Source organism: Salmo salar, chromosome ssa18 (assembly GCF_905237065.1).
Source record: "Salmo salar chromosome ssa18, Ssal_v3.1, whole genome shotgun sequence".
Taxonomy (NCBI): Eukaryota; Metazoa; Chordata; class Actinopteri; order Salmoniformes; family Salmonidae; genus Salmo; species Salmo salar.
In genome coordinates this window covers 62,943,476-62,970,300 of record NC_059459.1, presented here as the reverse complement: position 1 = coordinate 62,970,300, position 26,825 = coordinate 62,943,476, and the positions used below count along the sequence as shown (strand labels likewise).

The 26,825-nt window shown below is 43.1% G+C and overlaps 1 protein-coding gene across 14 annotated transcripts in view; it reads right to left on the bottom strand.

The window, feature by feature from the left end:
- The window catches only part of LOC106577626 (adhesion G protein-coupled receptor L3), a 329,820-nt gene that overhangs the window by 180,263 nt on the left and 122,732 nt on the right, over nucleotides 1–26,825 (bottom strand). For all 14 annotated transcript variants that reach the window (XM_014155901.2, XM_045701384.1, XM_014155886.2 and 11 more), the window contains one exon: nucleotides 16,932–17,145. In XM_014155901.2, the coding sequence (XP_014011376.2) occupies nucleotides 16,932–17,145 (214 nt within the window). The remainder of the gene's footprint in view (nucleotides 1–16,931; nucleotides 17,146–26,825) is intronic.

Sequence of the window (26,825 nt, the reverse complement as noted above, 5' to 3'; positions counted from 1 at the left end):
ACGCACACAAACACACCCACACAAACACACAAGGTTTGTTGTGGCTAGGTCACCATTATAATGCAATTTAAATGTAAAGACAGTTCTCAAAAGCTCCCAGGACTTCAATGATACATGACACTTGACTATAGTATGTCTTCATTATGTATATATTTTAGGGTTGTGGGGTACAAACTGATAGAATATTCCATGACACGTCTGACCTCAGATCAAAGTGAATTGTGCAGTATCCGGTATGAAACATTGATCATAGGGATTGTTTGATAAACGTTCCAGATGAAAGATTGATCGTTGACATCCCATGCATCCCCTTTTCCTATCATTGAATATTATTCATATTAATCCTATAGATTGTGAAGCGGAGACCCATGGGAAGTCTAATTGCAACCATCGGCACAGAAGTTGTGGCAGCATCCAAAACCACAGAGGCGTCCCCGCATGTAATAATAGTCAAACACATTTGAATCTAGACATCCTAAAAAAGACTTAAATAAAGGCACAAAGCCCAGAGACTAACAACCATCAGAAGGCCCCTATACAAACTTATTTAGAAAGTGTTGGGGGGAAACCCTGCTGTTGACATCTGAGACAATTATGAGCGAAGGACCGGATGGATGCTGCCAAAAAGATGGACGCAGTAGGTAGGGTGACTCGGGATGAGCGAGGGAAGCCTGGTAGAAACAGGTCCCCGGGGGGGACGCTGCTCGCCTGAGAGAGGAAAACGGGGAGAGAAGGGGCCGTCCCGCTCCCTCGCCTCGACTGTGGAAGCAGGTGGCACCGCCGGCGGCAACTCTTTTACTGCCCCAGAGTGCTGCACCCATAGACGTTGTCCCGTGGCCACCCATTCATGTCCAGCTTAGGCCCACTGAGGGAGGAGCAAGTGTGTGTGTGTGTGTGTGTGTGTGTGTGTGTGTGTGTGCGCGCATGCATGTGTGGTTGTGTGTGTTTGTGTGTGACAGAGGGAGAGAAAGAGAAAATGAAAGGGAGAAAAAGAGAGAGAGACCAAGAGAGAATATATATGCATAATACGGAGTAGGAGAGTACATTGGAAATTGGGAGAAGGACAAAGTCTCTCATAACGTCAGAGTTAAGTGCCCACAAAGCGCATCATTAAGCTAAAGATCCTGGGACTAAACACCTCCCTCTGCAACCGGATCCTGGACTTCCTGACGGACCGCCCCCAGATGGTAAGGGTAGGCAACAACATCTCCCACGCTGATCCTCAACACGGGGGCCCCTCAGGGGTGCATGCTTTGTCCCCTCCTGTACTCCCTGTTCACTCATGACTGCACGGCCAGGCACGACTCCAACACCATCATTAAGTTTACTGATGACAACGGTTGTCATCGGTGTCAGAGGAAGGCCCAAAAATGTCAAAGACTCTAGCCACCCAAGTCATAGACTGTTCCCTCTGCTACCGCACGGCAAGCGGTACCGGAGCGCCAAGTCTAGGTCCAAAAGGCTCCTTAACAGTTTCTATCCCCAAGCCATAAGAGTGCTGATCAATTAATCAAATGGCTACCCAAACTACCCCCACACATTGACTCGGTACCGGTACCCCCTGTATATAGCCTCGTTATTGTTATTTTATTGTGTTACTTTTTTTTAAATTTAGTATATTTAGTAACTCTTATTTTCTTAAAACGGTATTGTTGGTTAAGGGCTTGTAAGAAAGCATTTCACAGTAAGGTTTACACCTGTTGTATTCGGCGCATGTGATAAATACAATTTGATTTCATTTGATTTGAGCTCCGACTGGATGCCGTCCCAGACAAACAGCTTGAGTCACCGTTTGACTGAGGACCAGGGCACCTCGTTTGGGCTCGGCTCTACAAGATGAGCCCACACTCTCTCCCCATCGTTTGAGTCCACAGTGCCGCCTGGCCAATCCAGCTGACACATATAAACACACATACAGCACTCCGTGACAAATGCAGTAAATCCACAGCTGTAAAAACACTGGGAGAAAACCAGAGAGAGCGCCATCAACTCGCCAACTAGCGGGCTGGCAGTGGCACAACGGAGCTAAATCAGACTCAAATCCCGACAAACTCCAAAATGAGCCCCTGTTCTCATGAATGATTCAATATCACTGCACCACTTGGACTAGTAGTGAGAGAAGTGGGTAAATTAGATAAATAATCAGAAACCAAGCTAATGACTTCCTAGACTCCCAGATGAAAATAATGTATCTTGTTTATTTGGAGCTAATGGACACTCCAGAAACGTGACACTTGGGCGATGTCATTATTTTCTTTCCCAGACTACGGCAGTCTTATTTTCAGGACTAAAGTACACAAAAGTATGGCTAAGTGTGTTCCGTTACCGTCGAGGTCATTCCCAAGGAAATGAAGGAGCTCGGCCCCTCTGCCCTACCTCCTCCCCCAAGTCTACCTAGTTCTCTATAGATGATGTATTGGGAGTGGAACAATATGGTACAAACAAGGAGAGGCTTTCATTACCAAGCTAATTTAGGCTGGTGTAAATCACCTGGTTGTGGTGTAATGAAACGTGGAGCCTGGGCTGACACGTGGAGCCTGATTCATAGGGGCACAGTGTTTCAGGTGAATTGTACCATTCTACCGTTCGCACATCAATTTAAATTAAATAGCCCTTAGCGCAAGTGATTGGTGCAGGAATATATATCAGGGGAAAGTTCTTTCGAGGGGCAGGGTGCACGGAAGGGAGTAGAAGATTCCTTGGAGGACTGGTAATGATGTAGACATGAGACATAAATCAGAAAAGCATGAAGATGTTTCATCTTCGAGGCGAGGATGGCTGAACGCAAAGTTACCCAAAGGTTAAGCGAAGTCGGCCGCCCACTCCTACATAACACGACAAAATCGAGAAATTGCCACCTTAGACGCTTTCACTTTGAGTCGGCTTACTGGAGGAAGCGATGAGCTATAGTAGACATCCAATGGGTGTCTACTCCAAGCTGCCAATTAAAAGCGGAATGTAGGAAGAGGGAGGACAGAGGGATTTCTGAGCAAAGGAGGAAAACATCAGCTGGGAACGAGGTCGGTGTGCTTCAAGTGTTCCGTTTAACCACCTGCCCCTGTCAGAATTACCAAATTTTTTACTGTTCTGATGAATCCAAGTGAAACCCACTCCCACAGCTAACAAATTCACTGAGACCTCCTCCTCCATACCATTTACTTTCATTACGACACATGTTTAACCAGTGACCGCACCGCACGAGGCTATTCATCTGGCATTGTATCACATTAGGCCTGAGATATGTCAGGGTTTCCTGAGGAGAACAGTTAAAAGTTGAACAGTTACAACCTCTCAAATTCATCCACTTTTTCACTTCTTCAACTTGTGGGGGCATAAGAAAACCCAAAGGGATTCGCAAACCACCCGGCTACTGGATTCATTCCTGTTTCTTTTTCTCCCTCTATACCTTGAGAGTTATCAATCTGCTCCGCATGGGGAAACCTCCCAAAAACATTTTCCACTGCCAGTTTAGGCCTTTTTTTATTAATCACTGTTGAGTCTGGTCTAAGATCCAGGCTTGCCCGTTGGCTGGAAGGTTAGACTGTCAGGCTGAATTTACTATATCTAATTGGCCAAATGGAAATACAGCAGGTTCTAATCAAGCCGGGTGGAGAGAAAGGAGGCAGGCAGGGCTGAACAACTATATCAGGTGACAAAAAAAGGGGGGAAAAATAACCATTTTTTTCTGTGAAAAGCACAGTATGGAATAGAGGGTTAGATGAATGAGGAAGGCAAACATGAACAGATTGGAATTGGGTTCATATTCCTAAAGTAATCATCAGACTGGATTGAATTTTATTGCTTGCATGTTCTGTGTATTCCATGGGGGGGACATTACTTTTTCTGTCAGAGCTCTTTTCTCTATTACCCTTTTACATATTTCTGTTTGTATCGTCGGCAAACCTTCCTTGGCTTTATTTAATTGTGGCACATTTGTTTCGGTATTCACAACACACCATTGTCTCATGCTGTGGTTGACGGATTCTATTACTGACAGGTGCTCAACGCGACCATAGTTTGAGAGAAATAGCTTGATTAATAGTTAGTCGGCACTGCACACCCTGCACCACATGTATAAGTTAGGACAGATAGGTCAGACAATTGCAGAAGCAAACTGGTCTGCCTTATAAATAATAGTGTTGGTCTTATACAGACCTCATACAGCACACAATGTTATCAATAGAAAATAGACAAAACACAAACTCAGCATATTTGAGGCTGGAGATTTATTTCTAAAAATAAACCCGTATCCAATAACTTGGGTGTGTGCGAGAAGCACACGTATGATAGTTGTGATTCAGAGATTAAATTCATGCATAAATTCATATGACATCGCTTTGTTTGAGGAGTTAAAATGCTAATGCAGGCCTCGACTTTAAACAACGGGGGGAGACACCCGAGGGAGGGCTTTGCAGGTCACACATGGCCAATGATCGCACTACTTGCTCATCCGCTTGGCATGGTAAGCTCCCTTTTCATTTCGGTGGTGGGTAGTTCTCCTTCTCATCAGTCTTCATAATCTCTATCCTACCTCGTGCTTAGCCAAGGAATTTACTCTCAAATGTTGTTTTATATGGGAAGTTCAACACCAAGCCAAAATACATATATTACACCCCCCTCCCCGATGAGCATATATCTGTAATAATTATAAACACTAAATCAAGTTATTTATTGCCTGACTGAGAATTCAACCAACATTACACACGGTTGTTAAATCTATGGGTCAAATATTTAAGATGCAAACATGACATTCATGTACTATAAACTAAACGGGGCATTGTCATGCATGAACTGGGATACCCCCCTTTAAAAAAACATACAGTGCCTTCAGAAAGTATTCACACCCCTTGACTTTTTCCACATTGTTGTGTAACATCCTGAATTTAAAATGGATGAAATGGAGATGTGTCACTGGCCTACACACAATATCGCATAATGTCAAAGTGTTTTTATGCATTTTTACAAGTTAATTAAAAATGTAAAGCTGAAATGTCTTGAGTCAATAAGTATTCAACCCCTTTGTCATGGCAAGCCTACATAAGTTCAGGAGTAAGAACTTGCTTAATAAGTCACGAGTTGAATGTATTCACTCTGTGTGCTATAGTGTTTAACATGATTTTTTTTAAATTACTACCTAATCTCTGAACACGACTCATACAATTATCTGTAAGGTCCCATAATCGAGCGTTGAATTTTAACCACAGATTCAACCCTCAAAGACCAGGGAGGTTTTCCAATGCCTCGCTAAAAAGGGCTCTTATTTGTAGATTGGTAAAAAATAAATACATTTTAAAAAAGACCTTGAAAATCCCTTTGAGCACGGTGAAGTTATAAATGACACTTTGGATGGTGTATTAATACATCCAGTCACTACAAAGACACAGGCCTCCTAACTCAGTTTCCAGAGGAAAAGAGGAACCCGCTCAGGGATTTAACCATGAGGCCAATGGTGATTTTAAAACAGTTGCAGAGTTTAATGGCCGTGATAGTAGATAACTGAGGATGGATCAACAACATTGTAGTTACTCCACAATACTAACATAAAATGACAAATACAAATATTCCAAAACATGCATCGTGTTTGCAATAATGCAATAAAGTAATACAGAAAAAAACGGGGCAATGAAATTAACTTTGTTTTGAATACAAAGTTGTGTTTGGGGCAAATCCAAATCCATTCAAGCATGGTGGCTGTCATCGTGGTATGCTGTCGTCGGCAAAGACTAGGAAGTTTTTAGAATAAGAAGAAACGGAATTATGCTAAGCGCTGGAAAATTCCTAAAGGAAAACCTGGTTGTCTGCTTTCCACCAGACACTGAGAGGCAAATACATGTTCCAGCAGGACAATAACCTAAAACACAAGGTCAAATATACACTGGAGTTGATTACCAAGATGATATTGAATGTTACTGAGTGGCCTAGCTCAGTTTTGACTAAAAATGACTTGAAAATCTATGACAAGACATGAAAATGTCGAGCCATTTTCAACAACCAACTTGACAGAGCTTGAAGATTTTTTTCAAGAATAATGTGCAAATATTACAACTGTAATCACTGCCAAAGGTGATTCTAACATGTATTGACTTAGGGGGGTGAATACTTATTTAAATGAGATATTTCTGTATTTCATTTTCAATGAATTTGCCAACATTTCTAAAAACATGTTTTCACTTTGTCATTATTGGCTATTGTGGTTAGATGGATGAAAGAAAACAGGTATTTAATAGAGTTTGAATTCAGGCTGTAACACAACAAAACTTGTAAAGTCACGAGGTATGAATACTTGCTGAAGGCACTAAAGGCTGGCAAAACGCCCAAAGCCTTTTTTAAGGAGGTGACTTTTTGTCAGAGACAGCCAATTGATCTTCGATGAGACATTATCCCGCTTCAGCTCGGCGAACTCCTGTTACACTATGCTCGCTCGTCTATTCCATATCGCCAAGTCATCAAATGGCCAAAATTGAATTGGCATAAAAAAAATGTAGTGAAGAGCAAAATAAATGTTCGGCAAACTTCTATGAGCAAAAGGGTCGAGAGAGATATGAGCAAGCAACATAATTAATACGCAATGGGGTATAAAGTAGAGAGAGAACTGCAGAGTCCTTCGTGTCCGGCTGATGTCTAGCTCGTTGTTGGGGCCAACTAGGGCTGATCTATCTCTCTGTGTAAGGACATTCCATTTGGTTTGTGCTTCGGTACTGTAAACATTCTCTCAAAATATTACTAGCATTTAAGCATTTCACCAGTGATTGTAAATAAAGACTCTGAATACCCCTCTAGCTTGTACTAATAGTATATTGTATACAGTCACATTCCATGAGCTCCATAAGCATTTGCTGAAACAATGAAAAAATGCATAGATCAAGGAACAAATGCACAAGAATGTGCATCAACAAATGTGACTTGAGAAACAGAAATGCCAAAACGAATTATGATAATGATGAAAACAACAGAATATCCACTTGGTTGGATATTTGGCCGTGTTGAAAGAGAGTCTGCCTATCCCGCCAGTGAAATGTACGCTTACGACATCACAACAGTTAAGTCAAATGATTTGAAAGAGGAAGGGCATAGGAACTGAAGGGAATCTTAAAGTAATCGTTTCTTTTTAATGTAAATCTCTCATCAAATCCTTAAACCCTGAAGTAGGTCAAATGCCAAGAATGACGGAAACTTGACCGGATTGCAAGCTCAATGGTGAGGGAGTAAGATTCTTCCCTGTGCTCGCTTTCTCTCCCCCACCTCTCTGTCTTTGATGAGGAATTTTAAGTTTTAATTATGTTTTGCTTGTTTCATACATTCTAGCCTGCATTTGACAAAGTGAATAAAGCCCCAAAAAACGACGATGTTATACTTGTAAAATAAGTTAACTATTGACCTGCTGTTGCTTCAAATCCCCAGTGGTATATAATGCAATACTCAACACTCAACCTGTTGGTAAATATCCATCTGAATTACTGGGAACTAGTGTAAAATCAAAACACACTGGAGTCAATTTAGTTAAAAGAAAAAAAGCATCTAGCACAAAAGCACTTTTTCCTTATTATAACACGTTTCAACACGGTACTTCTTTCACATTTTCAGAGTGTTTGTCTCAACAAGAGGATGGCCAAACACTAAACAGCACTTGGCTGATGAGAGGCGAGACCCTTTCCTGTGTAGAGACAGAATCAGCAGTAGATATCCAATCAAGGCCCAAAAGCGATGGTGGAGATGAAAACTTCAGAGACAAAGGGATAGAAATGGGGGGGAAGAGGGGAGTGGACGAGTCTCCTTTATGACCCTCTTCTCATACAAGGGGGATCATACACGGGCGTGACACAATGCTATCAGCCTATCAGGCGTTCCCTTACGGTACCCGGCGAGGTCTGCAGAGATGCCGGGTGATATATGACTTTGATATCGCCGGTAATTACTGGCCGTGAAGGCCACAACGCCTCAGGGGAAAGAAAGGGAGAACACAAAAGAGGAAAGGCGCTGGGTCGCTGATGAGAAAACGGCAGAGGCTGTTGTTGTTCGATATCGTCGCCGTTTGTTTTTGAAGTACGGTGCGTCGCCTGCACGTTGTCGAGATAGAGCCTGATTGATATGAGAGCACCCTGCTGCAGGCGGAAGCACTTCTGATGAATAATCTAGCTACACTGCAGTTTATTGAGGAGAGATTTCCAGAGGCCCCCAAAAAATAAACCCTGTGTAGATAAAAAATTAAAAACACTCGATATACAGGCCTAGTTGACAGCGAACTTTCACTGGGAAGTGTAGGTGGACTAAAATGTGGTAATTGCCACCAATTACATCAAATTAGTCCCGGTTGCATTGGTTGAATTACAATATCATTAGCCACCTTCCAGTCGCAACCCGGCCCCACACGCAGGTGACACGTCTTTGAGTGGCTGTGATTTTCCAGACACGTAATGGCCACCGCATGCGGGAGCATCAGTAATGACTCAGAGCCATTCATCCTGTCGGGGGCATGGTGGGGAGACAGCTTTCATTTTGAGATGCATTACGGCACTCACTGGCGCGGCGGCATGCTATCACTCAGGCATAAGCTATTAGACCTCGCTTAAAAGACTGTAATGGAACCAAACACCTTGCTAGAAGAGACTCTGTACGCCGATGGGATTTTTAGTAAGCAACCCGTCTTTCCATGGGGGGTGTTTCATTCCATTCTTCCGAAGGGAGGAAAAGTACGTTGAGCTAGCTAAATGTGTATTGACGGATAGCGGGCTTGGTGACATGGATGGGTATTTTTCTGATGATGGATGCTAGCCTGTGGCTTAGAGTTTGAGCTTGCAGCCTGGTTCGTCCTATTAACTGGCTGTGAATGATACCCAGACCATGCCCGTCAAAATGACTTAGCCATTGCCAGCAGGGAAGACAGGTGGCTCATGGGCTGGAAAAAAAAGAGAAAGAAATCCCAAAGGAGGAACATTCCATTAAGTGGGAGGGGGGAGAGGGAGGCATAGGCAAAGTAGGGTAGGATATCAAATACCAGGGAAGTGTGCCTCAGTCGCTGGTCTGTATGCCAGTGCCAATGCCCATTTAGTTTGGAGGACATTGTGTACCAAAGCCAGTAGCCAACAAAGTGAAGGAAACCAATATCCTTTTCATGGATAGACCTAAAGAAATATATGAAAACAATCACTGGAAAAAAAATATTAGTGAGAGTTTGGCTGCTGTTTTCTATTTGTTATAACATATATACCTAGTCTGAACACTATGCTAATGCATTATGTTATGTGATAATTTGATCAAAGCCAGTCAATTGTAATCAGGAAAAAAGCGTAGCAAAGAATAATTACTGTGATTTGCTTTGAAGTATGTCAAAGTCTGCAACGGTGTGATGAGCGGTCCATTCTTCTTCTGCATGTATTTTTCCCCACATTATCCTTTCAGGGAAATCAGATGAATCCAACAAACAAAATGCAGAGCGAGCAATTTTCGGGCCCGCTTTTCATCTCGTGCCAACCTCTGCATTATCCCTCACCTTTGAACGTACTTTTTTCAGAGTTTTTGTTTCTGTTTAGTTTCTGTTTGTTTTGTTTTATTATGAGCTTAGCTACCAGTTTCCTAGCAACAGCTGTGGGAGCTTGGTTGCAGCCGGGAGTGCCGCACTTCCATCGCGCTTTCCTGCATGCTAACCCCTCGCACAGGCCTCTTCACATGCTAATGTGTTAGCCATGTTGCTAGTATTACAAATATCTCAGGACTCTACCCTCTCCGAGCCCCCCTCACCACCCACAACCTTTATCCACTTGCCAAATTTTGCCTCAAATACAATAAGAGCTCGCTCTGAATCAGGTTTCACTTGCCGTTTACCTTTTGTGAGTTGCTCTCCGCTAGCTCTGTGATGGTAAAGAGAGGTGCACTTCCCTGCCGCTGTTCTTTTTTTCTGGTTGTCTTTTTTGTTGTTCTGTTTCTTCCTCATCTCCAGTTCGATTCATTCCGCCAGGGATTACTGTTCTGAGTGGGAGGTGCAGGAGGGATGACAAGGGAGATGCTATGGGGTGGATCAATTATCTGACAGTGGTGTTTAGACCTACCTTTTTATCCCTACTTTTCAACACCAGAGTATCTCATCTTTGTCGTGCCATTCACTCAAAGTGGAGGGAAAGGCAGTTAGGTAATGTGCAGAACGTCATTAGTATTCTCAAAGCAGCACATGGAACACTGGGTTTGGAAAACGAGGACGTGTCAACACTGAATAGCAATTTAGATAAACCTTATCTCGGTGGAGTGCTCGTAACCTACAGTATTCATGAGGACGTGATCATGACAAGCACTACAAATCCTGGTACATTTCTGCAGCTTTTAAAGGGGGCTTGAACCAAATCATGCTGTGTATCTATGGAAAATGGTTTGACAGACAACCTTGGTCTACCATCTCTCCTTACTAGTACTTAGTTACTCAACACAGAGCTATAAGATCTGTGTATAAGGATCATCATACCACAACCAAAAAAACAACGATGAATGTGCTTACTTTTCTTAAATCGAACACATTGGCTGCATGTACAGTATGCTCAAAGCCTGTGTGATCTGTGTACATTTGCTTAATGTAAATCCTCAAATTATGTGTACAATCTCTTAAATCACTGTCAAAGTACTGTATACTCTTTGTCTGCACTGACAAATCGGCCTCCATTTCCTGGTATCCCCACAATGTAGCCATAACTCTGAACAAAGCGCTTAGGCCTGGCAGGGGAGCTCACCAAGAAAATCTTTATGTCGACAAATAAGAGATAATATATTCAAATCAACATTCATTTTTATCACAGGTCAAATGTATTTGTGGTATGAATTTACAGCCAAGACAGGGATTTATAGTGTTCAATTGCAATTGGAGAACACTACAGAATTCTTGACCGCTTCCACTCAAAACAAGGACGTTTTGCCGCCGGACAGGAATCCAAAGGAGTGTTTGGTATTGGATTTCTTCAAACATTTGGATCCATATTCAGATTCGAAAAATACTCCATCAAGAGGCTCTGGAATCAGAGTAGCAAGTACCCCTGATGCACTGTTCAATTATTTAGCCTTTTTTTTGTTGTTGAAGAAAACATTCAGTTTTTGCCATAGCCCTTACTGGCTTTCATGCAATATAAACGTGAGCTTGTCTGAGGTGTTGGACTTGACAGCAGTTGCTATCCATTGGAGCACTGCAATTGGTTGCCCAACATTCTGGGGTGGGGCTTAGCGAAGGGTCAATTCCATCTACAATTAAACTTAATTCAGAAATGTAAATGGAACACAAATTATCAGCATTGGAGAATTGTGTATTATTTTCAATGAGGACGTGTTCCCCTGAATGGACAAAGTTAGTTCATGAAATCCCCCCCACTCTGCCCTGCCAACCCCAGACAAAGGCTCAATAAAAGGTAACCAAAATTGCAACGGCAGTACTTGGGGCAGGTGTCAATGAGACAATCTCCCCTGTTATTGTAATGGTGAGAGGTTAGCATATCTTTGGGGTTTGATTTGTGTGTCTAACTTTCTCACTCATCATAATTCACAATTCATTCAGGATTATCCATAGTCATGATAGCATCCACATTAATGTAGAAGCGTTTAGAAACATATTTTATTCTTATTTACAATAAAAGTGACTCCGAAATGACAATACATTATTTACCATTCTATAATAATAATAATAATCTGAAACACAACCAAAAGAAACAGCAAATTAGTCCAACAAATTTGTAGAGTCACAAGCTTGATGTAGTCATTGCGTGCTGTGAATATGGGACTACATGTTTTACTTTTTACTACTTTAATGCATAAGTGAATTTGTCCCAATACGTTTGGTTCCCTAAAATGCAGGGACTATGTACAAAAAGAGCTGCAATTTCGAAACTGTTCACCCAATACGGATGAAAATACCCTCAAATTAAAGCTGCACTTTAACCTCGATCATTGTATCATTTCAAAATTCAAAGTCCTGAAGTACTCCGGAACTCCAATTTCAGCAGCAGCAGCTGAAAAATGAGCTCCTACAAATATTGAAATTTACATGGTATTTAGAGTGAAGTACATCGGAAAAAAGCAAAAGAAAACTGCAAGACTGAATAGGAGAAAAAACAAGCAACAAACAAAGAAGATAGGCTTTTGAGAAATAACTATTTTTCATAAAATTGTAGTTATCTTAGCTAGCTGAATTGTTTACCAGTTGCTAAGCAGTTGCTAGGGACTCTTTTGGAAGAAGCTAGCTAGCTAACGAAGAACAACAAAGAATATCTAGTTAACCTGTTAGGGCTAGGGGGCAGCATTTGCACGTCTGGATATTTTTTTTTTACCCGATTTAATCTGGTTACTAATCCTACCCAGTAACTAGAATATGCATATACTTATTATATATGGATAGAAAACACTCTAAAGTTTCTAAAACTGTTTGAATGGTGTCTGTGAGTATAACAGAACTCATTTGGCAGGCAAAACCCTGAGACATTTTCTGACAGGAAGTGGATACCTGATGTGTTGTATTACCTTTAAACCTATCCCATTGAAAAACACAGGGGCTGAGGAATATTTTGGCACTTCCTATTGCTTCCACTAGATGTCACCAGCCTTTACAAAGTGTTTTGAGTCTTCTGGAGGGAGATCTGACCGAACAAGAGCCATGGAACGATGATGTCCCATTAGACACCTGGCGCGCGAGTTCATGTTGGGTACCCTCGTTCCAATACGTTATAAAAGAGTATGCATTCGTCCACCTTGAATATTATTCATGTTCTGGTTAAAAAAGGCCCTAATGATTTATGCTATACAACGTTTGACATGTTTGAACGAACGTAAATATATTTTTTCCCCTCGTTCATGACGAGAAGTCCGGCTGGCTTAGATCATGTGCTAACAAGACGGAGATTTTTGGACATAAATGATGAGCTTTTTTGAACAAAACTACATTCGTTATGGACCTGTGATACCTGGAAGTGACATCTGATGAAGAGAATCAAAGGTAATGGATTATTTACATAGTATTTTCGATTTTAGATCTCCCCAACATGACGTCTAGTCTGTATCGCAACGCCGTATTTTTCTGGGCGCAGTGCTCAGATTATTGCAAAGTGTGATTTCCCAGTAAGGTTATTTTTAAATCTGGCAAGTTGATTGCGTTCAAGAGATGTAAATCTATAATTCTTTAAATGACAATATAATATTTTACCAATGTTTTCTAATTTTAATTATTTAATTTGTGACGCTGACTTGACTGCCGGTTATTGGAGGGAAACGATTTCCTCAACATCAATGCCATAGTAAAACGCTGTTTTTGGATATAAATATGAACTTGATAGAACTAAAAATGCATGCATTGTCTAACATAATGTCCTAGGAGTGTCATCTGATGGAGATTGTAAAAGGTTAGTGCATCATTTTAGCTGGTTTTATGGTTTTGGTGACCCTGTCTTTGAATTGACAAAACATTACATACAACTCTTGTAAATGTACTGTCCTAACATACTCTAAATTTATGCTTTCGCCGTAAAACCTTTTTGAAATCGTAAAACGAGGTTAGATTAAGGAGATGTTTATCTTTCAAAGGGTGTAAAATAGTTGTATGTTTGAAAAATTTGAATTTTGACATTTATTTGGATTCAAATTTGCCGCTCTTGAAATGCACCTGCTGTTGATGGAGTGCACCACGGGTGGCACGCTAGCGTCCCACCTAGCCCATAGAGGTTAACAGAAGAAAAGAAAGAGAAAATCAGGACAGAAGAAAAAGGATATCAAAGTGAAACAGTTCTCTAAAGACACAAGAGACAATAATACAAGAAACAACACTTCTGTAGCTTGTCAACTATGTGTCTGTCTATCCCTGTTCTCTCCCCTCTGCACAGGCCATACAAACGCTTCACACCGCGTGGCCGCTGCCACTCTAACCTGGTGGTCCCAGCGCGCACGACCCACGTGGAGTTCCAGGTCTCCGGCAGCCTCTGGAACTGCCGGTCTGCAGCCAACAAGGCTGAGTTCATCTCAGCCTATGCTACCCTCCAGTCCCTAGACTTCCTGGCGCTGACGGAAACATGGATTACCACAGATAACACTGCTACTCCTACTGCTCTCTCTTCGTCTGCCCACGTGTTCTCGCATACCCCTAGAGCATCGAGCCAGCTGGAATCCTCATCTCTCCCAAGTGGACATTCTCTCTTTCTCCCCTGACCCATCTGTCTATCTCCTCATTTGAATTCCATGCTGTCACAGTTACCAGCCCTTTCAAGCTTAACATCCTTATCATTTATCGCCCTCCAGGTTCCCTTGGAGAGTTCATCAATGAGCTTGACGCCTTGATAAGTTCCTTTCCTGAGGATGGCTCACCTCTCACAGTTCTGGGTGACTTTAACCTCCCCACGTCTACCTTTGACTCATTCCTCTCTGCCTCCTTCTTTCCACTCCTCTCCTCTTTTGACCTCACCCTCTCACCTTCCCCCCCTACTCACAAGGCAGGCAATACGCTTGACCTCATCTTTACTAGATGCTGTTCTTCCACTAATCTCATTGCAATTCCCCTACAAATCTCCGACCACTACCTTGTATCCTTTTCCCTCTTGCTCTCATCCAACACTTCTCACTCTGCCCCTACTCGGATGGTATTGCGCCGTCCCAACCTTCGCTCTCTCTCTCCCGCTACTCTCTCCTCTTCCATCCTATCCTCTCTTCCCACTGCTCAAACCTTCTCCAACCTATCTCCTGATTCTGCCTCCTCAACCCTCCTCTCCTCCCTTTCTGCATCCTTTGATTTTCTCTGTCCCCTATCCTCCAGGCCGGCTCGGTCCTCCCCTCCTGCTCCGTGGCTCGACGACTCACTACGAGCTCACAGAACAGGGCTCCGGGCAGCCGAGCGGAAATGGAAGAAAACTCGCCTCCCTGCGGACCTGGCATCCTTTCACTCCCTCCTCTCTACATTCTCCTCTTCTGTCTCTGCTGCTAAAGCCACTTTCTACCACTCTAAATTCCAAGCATCTGCCTCTAACCCTAGGAAGCTCTTTGCTACCTTCTCCTCCCTCCTGAATCCTCCTCCCCCTCCCCCCCCTCCTCCCTCTCTGCGGATGACTTCGTCAACCATTTTGAAAAGAAGGTTGACGATATCCGATCCTCGTTTGCTAAGTCAAACGACACCGCTGGTCCTTCTCACACTGCCCTACCCTGTGCTTTGACCTCTTTCTCCCCTCTCTCTCCAGATGAAATCTCGCGTCTTGTGACGGCCGGCCGCCCAACAACCTGCCCACTTGACCCTATCCCCTCGTCTCTTCTCCAGACCATTTCCGGAGACCTTCTCCCCTACCTCACCTCGCTCATCAACTCATCCTTGACCGCTGGCTATGTCCCTTCCGTCTTCAAGAGAGCGAGAGTTGCACCCCTTCTGAAAAAACCTACACTCGATCCCTCCGATGTCAACAACTACAGACCAGTATCCCTTCTTTCTTTTCTCTCCAAAACTCTTGAACGTGCCGTCCTTGGCCAGTTCTCCTGCTATCTCTCTCAGAATGACCTTCTTGATCCTAATCAGTCAGGTTTCAAGACTGGGCATTCAACTGAGACTGCTCTTCTCTGTGTCACGGAGGCTCTCCGCACTGCTAAAGCTAACTCTCTCTCCTCTGCTCTCATCCTTCTAGACCTATCTGCTGCCTTTGATACTGTGAACCATCAGATCCTCCTCTCCACCCTCTCCGAGTTGGGCATCTCCGGCGCGGCCCACGCTTGGATTGCGTCCTACCTGACAGGTCGCTCCTACCAGGTGGCGTGGCGAGAATCTGTCTCCGCACCATGCGCTCTCACCACTGGTATCCCCCAGGGCTCTGTTCTAGGCCCTCTCCTATTCTCGCTATACACCAAGTCACTTGGCTCTGTCATGTCCTCACATGGTCTCTCCTATCATTGCTATGCAGACGACACACAATTAATCTTCTCCTTTCCCCCTTCTGATAACCAGGCGGCGAATCGCATCTCTGCATGTCTGTCAGACATATCATTGTGGATGACGGATCACCACCTCAAGCTGAACCTCGGCAAGACGGAGCTGCTCTTCCTCCCGGGGAAGGACTGCCCGTTCCATGATCTCGCCATCACGGTTGACAACTCCCTTGTGTCCTCCTCCCAGAGTGCTAAGAACCTTGGCGTGATCCTGGACAACACCCTGTCGTTCTCCACTAACATCAAGGCGGTGACCCGATCCTGTAGGTTCATGCTCTACAACATTCGCAGAGTACGACCCTGCCTCACACAGGAAGCGGCGCAGGTCCTAATCCAGGCACTTGTCATCTCCCGTCTAGATTACTGCAACTCGTTGTTGGCTGGGCTCCCTGCCTGTGCCATTAAACCCCTACAACTCATCCAGAACGCCGCAGCCCGTCTGGTGTTCAACCTTCCCAAGTTCTCTCACGTCACCTCGCTTCTCCGCTCTCTCCACTGGCTTCCAGTTGAAGCTCGCATCCGCTACAAGACCATGGTGATTGCCTATGGAGCTGTGAAGGGAACGGCACCTCCATACCTTCAGGCTCTGATCAGGCCCTACACCCAAACAAGGGCACTGCGTTCATCCACCTCTGGCCTGCTGGCCCCCCTACCTCTGAGGAAGCACAGTTCCCGCTCAGCCAAGTCAAAACTGTTCGCTGCTCTGGCACCCCAATGGTGGAACAAGCTCCCTCACGATGCCAGGACAGCGGAGTCAATCACCACCTTCCGGAGACACCTGAAACCCCACCTCTTTAAGGAATACCTAGTATAGGATAAAGTAATCCTTCTAACCCCCCCCCTTAAAAGATTTAGATGCACTATTGTAAAGTGGTTGTTCCACTGGATATCATAAGGTGAATGCACCAATTTGTAAGTCGCTCTGAATGTAAATGTAAGTACAGAGCCAAAACAACAACAAATGGGTCACTGTCCCAATACGTTTGGAGCTCATTGTATATAGAGGTCTAGATTCTTACCTCTGGGACATGATCTTGTAGGCATCGGGAAGGTAGCAGCGTGTATTTTCCATTTGCGCTGGGTCGGCGTCACAGATCTTGTCGTCGGTGCGGCCGTAGTTGGCACTCTCAATCATGATGACGTCGGTGCCCGGGCAGCGCAGCTCAATGGGGTAGCTCTCACACGACAGCTCCCTCCTCACCACCGCCATGGGGATGGGAGCTCGACTGAAGGCTGTGGGTACATAGACAGAAAATAACGTCAGCAAAACCTGCGTAACACTGGGGATATTTACCATGTGGGAATTGAACCTGGGTCTCCCACTTGCCAGCCTAATGTCTTAACCATTAGCGCAAGATAAACAGAGAAAAAGATGGAGAGAAGGTGAGGATAGAGCAAAGGTCCAAGGTCAGACATTGGGACGGAGGGAGTGGGGCTGACAGGGCCTTTGTTGGGCGTGGGAGGCACAATTACATGGCTGTAGGTTGTGTGGGAGAGGGAGATGGAGAGATATGGTGAAAGGTCAAGAGTTCAAAGCGAAGGAGTAGGTGGGGAGCATGTTAATTGTGTTCATGATGACAATCCAACCAGTAAGACCAATACAGAAAAAAAGGAACGAGAGAGAGAATGAAAAACATTCATCATCCGAAACGCAGATGATCAATTAACGCATTAATCATGATGTCGTTATTCAATTAGAGCTGAGAGAGGTGGCCACACCCACTTAACAGGGAAAGGTGGCGATTGGGTCAAAGAGGGGTTAACTGCTAGCACTCTGGCAGTATTGTCATTGTTTACCGCAGGCAGCCAAATGGCAGGAGACCAGGAGACCAGAGCCTGCGGTCTGTCATGCCGTTTCTGCTTTGCCTCTTGCCAGAGGAACAGAGGAAACTCCAGGGGTTTGGTGTTTACAGTGGGAATGAAAAAAACGAGTGGGAAATGTAAACATTGGGCTGAGAGATCGCAGGGGACCGTGACAGTTTTGGATTTTCATAAACACCCCTTAACAGAAGTGTCTGTGTTGCAGCGCCAACACTGGACAATGGGTACTGACTGCAAGCATTTATCATGGGCTGGAAGGGGGCTAGACAGCCTGGAAGTGTGAGAGCCATTTACCTGTGTGTGTTTTGCCTGTGTGACTGTATGCCCTTGTGAAGCTCTCTCCCCCCTCCAGGAAATTCCACTACAATCTGAGCCGCTATGAACAATCTAAAAGTTTTCATGGTGCCACTTTCAACCCTCCCTGTAACGACAGCTGGCTTCTAGCAACTAAGGCACTTCCACTGATACAGACTGGATTCCAAATCGCACCCTATTTCCTTATTGTGCACTACTATTGACAAGAGCCCATAGCGGTCTGGTCAAATGTAGTGAACTATGTAGGGAATAGGGTGCCATTTGGAATGCAGTCTGTATCAGTGGAAGTGCCGTAGTTGCTAGAAGCCAGTTGTCATTATAACAGAAATCGGACGTTTGAATAATTTCCCCCGGTTTAAGGAATGAAACATATCAATTATCTCCTACTTAATGGAAGGTTCTCGCGCTCTCTCTCTCTCTCTCTGAAAACAAGTGATCCGGATCTTATTACATTTCTACTTTTAATCGAGGGAGAGAAGAACAAAATAATTGATGGCTGATTGTCCTTTCTATTCCATGGTGCCCGCTTATCAAACATTTGATATAGCAGTGTTATAAATACAATGAAATGTGTTGAAAATCTATGAAGAGGAAGTATACAACAATATTGAACAAGATACATGAAAACTGTTGCATGAATCTACTGTAAGAAAAATCTGTGACAAACCAATTACTTTTAATAAGCTTGTTCAATTTCAATATTGTGCGGCTAATTCAATCTACAGTCGTGGCCAAAAGTTTTGAGAATGACACAAATATTAATTTCCACAAAGTTTGCTGCTTCAGTGTCTTTAGATATTTTTGTCAGATGTTACTATGGAATACTGAAGTATAATTACAAGCATCTCATAAGCGTCAAAGGCTTTTATTGACAGTTACATGAAGTTGATGCAGAGTTAATATTTGCAGTGTTGACCCTTCTTTTTCAAGACCTCTGCAATCCACCCTGGCATGCTGTCAATTAACTTCTGGCCACATTCTGACTGATGGCAGCCCATTCTTGCATAATAAATGCTTGGAGATTGTCAGAATTTGTGGGGTTTTGTTTGTCCACCTGCCTCTTGAGGATTGACCGTAAATTCTGAATGGGATTAAGGTCTGGGGAGTTTCCTGGCCATGGACCCAAATTATCAATGTTTTGTTCCCTGAGCCACTTAGTTAAAAAGGCATTGTTCGTCACCAAACTGTTCCTGGATGGTTGGGAGAAGTTGCTATCGGAGGATGTGTTGGTACCATTATTTATGGCTGTGTTCTTAGGCAAAATTGTGAGTGAGCCCACTCCCTTGGCTGAGAAGCAACCCCACACATGAATGGTCTCAGGATGCTTTACTGTTGGCATGATACAGGACTGATGGTAGCGCTCACCTTGTCGTCTCCGGACAAGCTTTTTTCCGGATGCCCCAAACAATCGGAAAGGGGATTCATCAGAGAAAATGACTTTACCCAAGTCCTCAGCAGTCCAATCCCTGTACCTTTTGCAGAATATCAGTCTGTCCCTGATGTTTTTCCTGGAGAGAAGTGGCTTCTTTGCTGCCCTTTGTGATACCAGGCCATCCTCCAAAAGTCTTCGCCTCACTCACACCTGCCTGCCGCCATTCCTGAGCAAGCTCTGTACTGGTGGTGCCCCAATCCCGCAGCTGAATCAACTTTAGGAGACGTCCTGGCGCTTGCTGGACTTTCTTGGGCGCCCTGAAGCCTTCTTTACAACAATTGAACCGCTCTCCTTGAAGTTCTTGATGATTCGATAAATGGTTGATTTAGGTGCAATCTTACTAGCAGCAATATCCTTGCCTGTGAAGCCCTTTTTGTGCAAAGCAATGATGTTTCCTTGCAGGTAACCATGATTGACAGAGGAAGAACAATGATTCCAAGCACCACCCTCCTTTTGAAGCTTCCAGTCTGTTATTCAAACTCAATCAGCATGACAGAGTGATCTCCAGCCTTATCCTCGTCAACACTCACACCTGTGTTAACGAGAGAATCACTGACATGATGTCAGCTGCTCCTTTTGTGGCAGGGCTGAAATGCAGTGGAAATGTTTTTTGGGGATTCAGTTAATTTGCATGCCAAAGAGGGACTTTGCAATTAATTGCAATTCATCTGATCACTCTTCATAACATTCTGGAGACTATGCAAATTGCCATCATACAAACTGAGGCAGCAGACTTTGTGAAAATGTATATTTGTGTCATTCTCAATACTTTTGGCCACGACTGTACACTGAACAAATATATAAACGCAACCTGTAAAGCGTTGGTCCCATGTTTCATGAGATGGAATAAAAGATCTCAGAAATGTTCCATATGCACAAAAAGCTTATTTTTCTCAAATTTTGTGCCCAATTTGTATTTTTTTACATCCTTGTTAGTGAGCATTTCTCCTTTGCCAAGATAATCCATCCACCTGACAGGTGTGGCATATCAACACGCTGATTTAACAGCATGATCATTACACAGGTGCACCTTGTGCTGGGGGACAATAAAAGGCCACTCTGAAATGTGCCGTTTTGTCACAACACAATGACACAGATGTCTCAAGTTGAAGGAGCATGCAATTGGCATGCTGACTGCAGGAATGTCCACCAGAGCTGTTGCCAGAGAAGTGAATGTTCATTTCTCTACCATAAACTGACTCAGTCGTCATTTTAGAGAATTTAGCAGTACGTCCAACTGGCCTAACAACCGCAGACCACGGTTATGCTGTTGTGTGGGCGAGCGGTTTGCTGATGCCAACGTGTGAACAGAGTGCCCCATGGTGGCGGTGGGGTTATGGTATAGGCAGACATATACAATGGACAATGAACACAATTACATTTTATCGATGGCAATTTGAATGAACAGAAATACCGTGATGAGATCCCGAAGTCCATTGTGAGGCCCATTTTTAAAAGATATCTGTGACCAAGAGATGCATATCTGTATTCCCAGTTATGTGAAATCCATAGATTAGGGCCTAATTAATTTATTTCAATTGACTGATTTCCTCATATGAACATGTTACTCAGTAAAATCGTTGAAATTGTTGCATGTTGCGTTGACATTTTGTCAGTATAAAATACTTGTAGCAATCACCACAATACAATAAGCATAATTTATATGGAGAGGATGATGCCATCCATATAGTAAAACAATAAATACAGCAAAATGTGACCCAAAATCCAGATGGCTATGTTTTTACAGTTCTATCCAAAGGCACATGCACAGCCCATTGCATGGGATGGTTACCATAGAAACATTGCACTGAGAATTGCAAAATACTTATCACCCCCTTATGATAAAGTACCAAACTGAATTTAAAAAGCCATTTTGTCTCCGCGATCCCTGAAATCAATAAATGATTTCATTTTTATCTCATTTATTCCACATTCTGTTTCATATTATTCTCTTGCTATGGAGTAGCTCATTCTCAAACGCAACGCCACATCAATTTATAAGCAGATTTGAGTTCTATTGAACTGTGCTTTGCTGAATAGCTCGCCTAAACATGAGTTTGCTCTCTGAGTATTATTGATCTACTTCAATTCACTGGGCAGTGGGCAAAGTGCCGTAGTTATTCTATAAGGCAAGAGGATCAAATTCATCTTTGTGGCATTTTAAGCAACACAGTGTGCCATCCTAGGTTGTTTGAAATCACAGCAATTCATAGTAGGATATTAACGTTTTTCACAAGTTATGGTGTTAATGTGTGCATCACTGGTAACACTTCTATATATGGTGTACACACACACACACACACACACACACACACACACACACACACCCTGTAATGAGTCTAAATCTTCAAACGTCATGACCTACAGTACCAGTCAAAAGTTTGGACACGCCTACTCATTCCAGGGTTTTTCTTTATTTTTACTATTTTCTACATTGTAGAAGTGAAGACATCAAAACTATAAAATAATACATATGGATTTATGTGGTAACCAAAAGAGTGTGAAACAAATCAAAATATATTTTATATTTGAGATTCTTCAAAGTAGCCACCCTTTGCCTTGTTGACAGCTTTGAAAAACCCATGAATAAGTGTGTCCAAACTTGACTGGTACTGTACGCAGCTTCAAACGTAGGCCAGATTAAATTGGCAACAGACATATTACATCTAAGGTATGTTAGACCAACATTGAGAGAAATTAACTGTATAAGGGTTCCCATGTTATTCTCAAAGATGGGCGTCGAAACTAGCATAGCTAACTATAGCCTATGCTATCTATGCTATGCTATTTATGCTATGCTATCTATGCTATGCTATCCTATGCTATGCTATCCTATGCTAACTCAACATGAAAGGATACAAAAGGCACCAGCATCCATTTTAAAGTCTCCTCTGATTATTTTGATTGAATTATTCGGTTTGAATAGGTCTGAATAAGATGTTGGGATATTTATTTTTGCACACTGTTCAACCAGGGTGAAAGTAGATTTAATTTCTTCCCGGTACGGGACCTCCACATTTTTTTACAATTCTAATCATAGAATTACATATAGAATCCCAATTCATTTAGATGTCTCCATCTGATTGTCAAACAATCACGTCAAAAGGCTACCTACGCATGTTCATCCACTCTAAAATAATTCCCACATCCATATAGTGCGCTACACCCACCATTTGAGAAATGGAAATCTCTTACAAAGCACCAAAAAGTGTAATGAATGACATTCGGCAATTGTGAAATAGGCCTACACTTGAAACCTGAATTGATGCATCCACTGCTGTCCTCGCGTCTCGGTCTTGGCAAAATGTCACTGTTATTGTCATACCACACCACATTTTGGAGCGTACTTCCACATGTTTTCAAGTCCATTTGCTAATATTTTATGACACTGACATGCGGTCGTGATAAATAACAGTGTAATAGCTTACAGTTTTCTTGGCATCTTTGTTTTAATTATTGTGATAGGCTTATGTTTTACTAATATAGCATACACACCACCCCCCCCCCGGCTCATTTCCACCGCTGCTTTAGAATAAATCAGATGTACCACCCTGACTGTACACTGACAACTGATTGGGCTATTAGCATGACCTCAACATCCCTTGAGGGTCTTAAAAAGGGACTCTCACTATAACCTGAAGCCAAGGCTCATATTTTCAGTTCAAGTTCTCAGAATGTTAGTCAAGCTATATCTTCCTCCCAAATATTAAAACAAGGAAACAAATGAATCAAAAGTCATTCAGGAGCCAGATTCCCTAATCGACTAATGTAAGCAAGTAACCAAACGCCCAAAATAGGCTTGAATTACCAGAGTAGTCAACAATTCTATGTAATTACATTTGTACCCGGAAGTGGCAATGGATAGGGCTCAGATTCCCTGTCTACCAACACCAGCATCCTGCCTGTGTGCCCGTATCACCATCTAAGGCCAGACACCCACCTATAGCTAAAAAGCAAGATGGAGTCTCATTGAAAGTCCTTACTGATATCTAAGCTCTCAGTTCTGTTCTGTTCCACTTTCTCTTTCTGTAATCCTTGAGGAATATTCTTCTGTAGTTTTATTCCTGCTCCTGAGAATTTCCCAGGATAAGTCTCTTGACGAACGCTCTGCTGAATACACAGAATTGTGGGAGAACTCGCTTGATAAAACTTTGAAGTCAAATCACCTTTTAGGCTAAAGTGAAGAATGATATCTTTACTTCAACTTTTCTTCAACTTGTCTAAAAGTGTTAATTCACACAGTGAATCTACAAAGAGCGAGTCATTTCTACAGACATGACACAATTCACAAATTAATATTTAAAAATGCAATTACTCACCAAAAAGGGAATTCTAAAGGTCATTGGAAATAATGGTTGAGAGGAAAATGTCGCTCTTCCCAAGGTTTCTAATGACTCGGAGAGGCAGCAAATTGAAAACCAAAAGATGAGTTTGATTGCGGGTCTTGAATGCGGATTTCCTTACGTAATGGGGGTAAATTGCATGTCCTCAAGAGGGCTTGCATGTAGAGCAGCACTGAGGCCCCGGGGTCATTGAAAAACAGCCCAGACCCTCTTACCTCCTTCCCGAGACACCGGGAACTTTGGGTCAGACAGAGCTAACTAGCAATGACATTTAAAAGTCATAATTAATACCAAAACAGGCCCTCGGGGTAGGCATTTCAGTTAATCTCCCAAGAAACAGAAAAACTGTCCGATTGAAGGGGGGCCAACGACTGCAGACATTATGATTAGAGAGCTTGTTTGTGTAAATGGCTGTCATAATGGAGATAAACACGTCTGGTACGATTCAAAAGGGTCCCTATACTGACTTGTGCAATTATTCAACTCTTCCAATCTCAACCAGTTTCCGACAGCACCAGCTCCAACACAGTCAGTGATGATTTGAGATAAACCTGCCATCTCAAATTAAGCCCGGATTGGGAAACACGCCAAATAAAAACTTCAGTATGAAAAGTTTAGCTAATATTATGAAGGGATGGAGTATTTCGTCCCAGGAGGCAGCTTGTTTCCGGCTGCAAACTACACATACCGAAACAGAGGGCGGACAATTCAAATGAGCTCTTATTGAAATGCATTAATGATGGATAGAGAAATGGAGGAAGGGAAAGATGGAGGGAAGGATGGATGGAGGGAGAGAAGGGCTGATTCAACACATCAAACGTCTGTCTCCCCCACGTAGCTGAATCTGCTCGGCCCACAAAACGGGTGATTAATTAGCGCATGAATCATAATGTCGTTATTCGATTAGAGCAGAGGGAGGCAGCCACACCCACTTGCGCTTTATGGTGAAGGAGATCGTGTCACCTGTGGCAAGCCGAGACGGTTTGAGGAAATGGAGGGTAGACCTACTTTAAAAATTGCTCTTAACGGTAACCATTTTTCCATAAAGAACAAAGAATTGTTCATTTTTAAGTGAGAAGCTAGCATAATGAGTAAATTAAGTTTAGATATATCCCCAGGCAATCCAAATCTAAGGGCTCCTCTCAATAGAAAAGGATAAGGAGACTATCATAAGACAAGACAATGTGTACGCTGTGCTTTTGAATGAAGGTAGTCAATAAAAAATGTGACTCACATGTAGACATTAATCAAACACACTCTGCAATGCAGAAAAATGTCATTGTTTTCCCCAAAAAATTATTCCATAGAACCCTTGATGTGTCTGAAGAAAAAAAAAACGCATGAAATGCCTGTCATCGAAGACTGCACACCCAATGAAACACGGATAGCTCTCCAGTTCCAGGTGTTCCTCAGTGGGTCCTAGATTGACAGGCCCTTCAAAATCACACCAATTGTTGGCTTTTGGCGCCTCAACCGGCGCTGTGGTTTTAGTGTAATTAGCAATTAGCATGAGTCAGTCTAACGGGGAGAAAGCATGGTCTGAAGACACCTTCGGCTTGCCAGTGGAAACAGGCAATTTGTTTTGTTCCCACTCCTCTTCATCGACACACATCTTCCAACGCCTGGCAACACACCAAGCTCGCCAGTATAGGGGAGGTGAGTTACGCTTGACAGAGCTAGTGACAAACTAACACACCTGCCTCACCTGTCAATCTAGCAGTCAGACATGCTGAGGGAGGAAATTAACTCTATTTACGTGAGTGAATTACTGAATTAGCCCCAAGGTGAGATACAGGAGGACAAAATCAGCTATGTCAATTGCAGAGGCTACATCAACTGCCTGAGTAACACCTTAACCTCACTAGATCACTAGATAACCATGTAAGGTTTTAAAGGTGGGCTGGTATAGTGGATGTTGGTGGGACTAAAGGGGCCATTCAGTTTTTTACTTCAAATTAATCATCCCATTTCACATACAGTACCAGTCAAAATGTTGGACACCTACTCATTCAAGGGTTTTTCTTTATTTTTTACAATTTTCTACATTGTAGAATAATAGTGAAGACGTCAGAACTATGAAATAACACATATGGAATCATGTAGTAACCAAAAATGTGTTAAACAAACAAAAATATATTTTATATTTGAGATTCTTCAAAGTAGCCACCCTTTGTCTTGATGACAGCTTTGCACACTCTTGGCATTCTCTCAACCAGCTTCACTTGGAATGCTTTTCCAACAGTCTTGAAAGAGTTCCCACATATGCTGAGCACTTGTTGGCTGCTTTTCCTTCACTCTGTTGTCCAACTCATTCCAAACCATCTCAATTGGGTTGAGGTCGGGTGACTGTGGAGGCCAGGTCATCTGATGCAGCACTCCATCACTCTCCTTCTTGGTAAAATAGCCCTTACACAGCCTGGAGGTGTGTTGGGTCATTGTCCTGTTGAAAAACAAATGATAGTCCCACTAAGCGCAAACCAGATGGATGGAGTATCGCCACAGAATGCTGTGGTAGCCATGCTGGTTAAGTGTGCCTTGAATTCTAAATAAATCACCAACAGTGTCAAGAGCAAAGCACTGCCACACCGTCACACCTCCTCCTCCATGCTTCACGGTGGGAACCACACATGTGGAGATCATCCGTTTACCTACTCTGCGTCTCACAAAGACACGGTGGTTGGAACCAAAAATCTCAAATTTGGACTCATTGGACCAAAGGACAGATTTCCACCAGACTAATATCCATTGCTCATGTTTCTTGGCCCAAGTAAGTCGCTTCTTCTTATTGATATCCTTTAGTAGTGGTTTCTTTGCAGCAATTTGACCATGAAGGCCTGATTCACGCAGTCTCCACTGAACAGTTGATGTTAAGATGTGTCTGTTACTTGAACTCTGTGAAACATTTATTTGGGCTGCGATTTCTGAGGCTGGTAACGCTAATGAACTTATCCTCTGCAGCAGAGGTAACTCTGGGTCTTCCATTCCTATGGTTGTCCTTATGA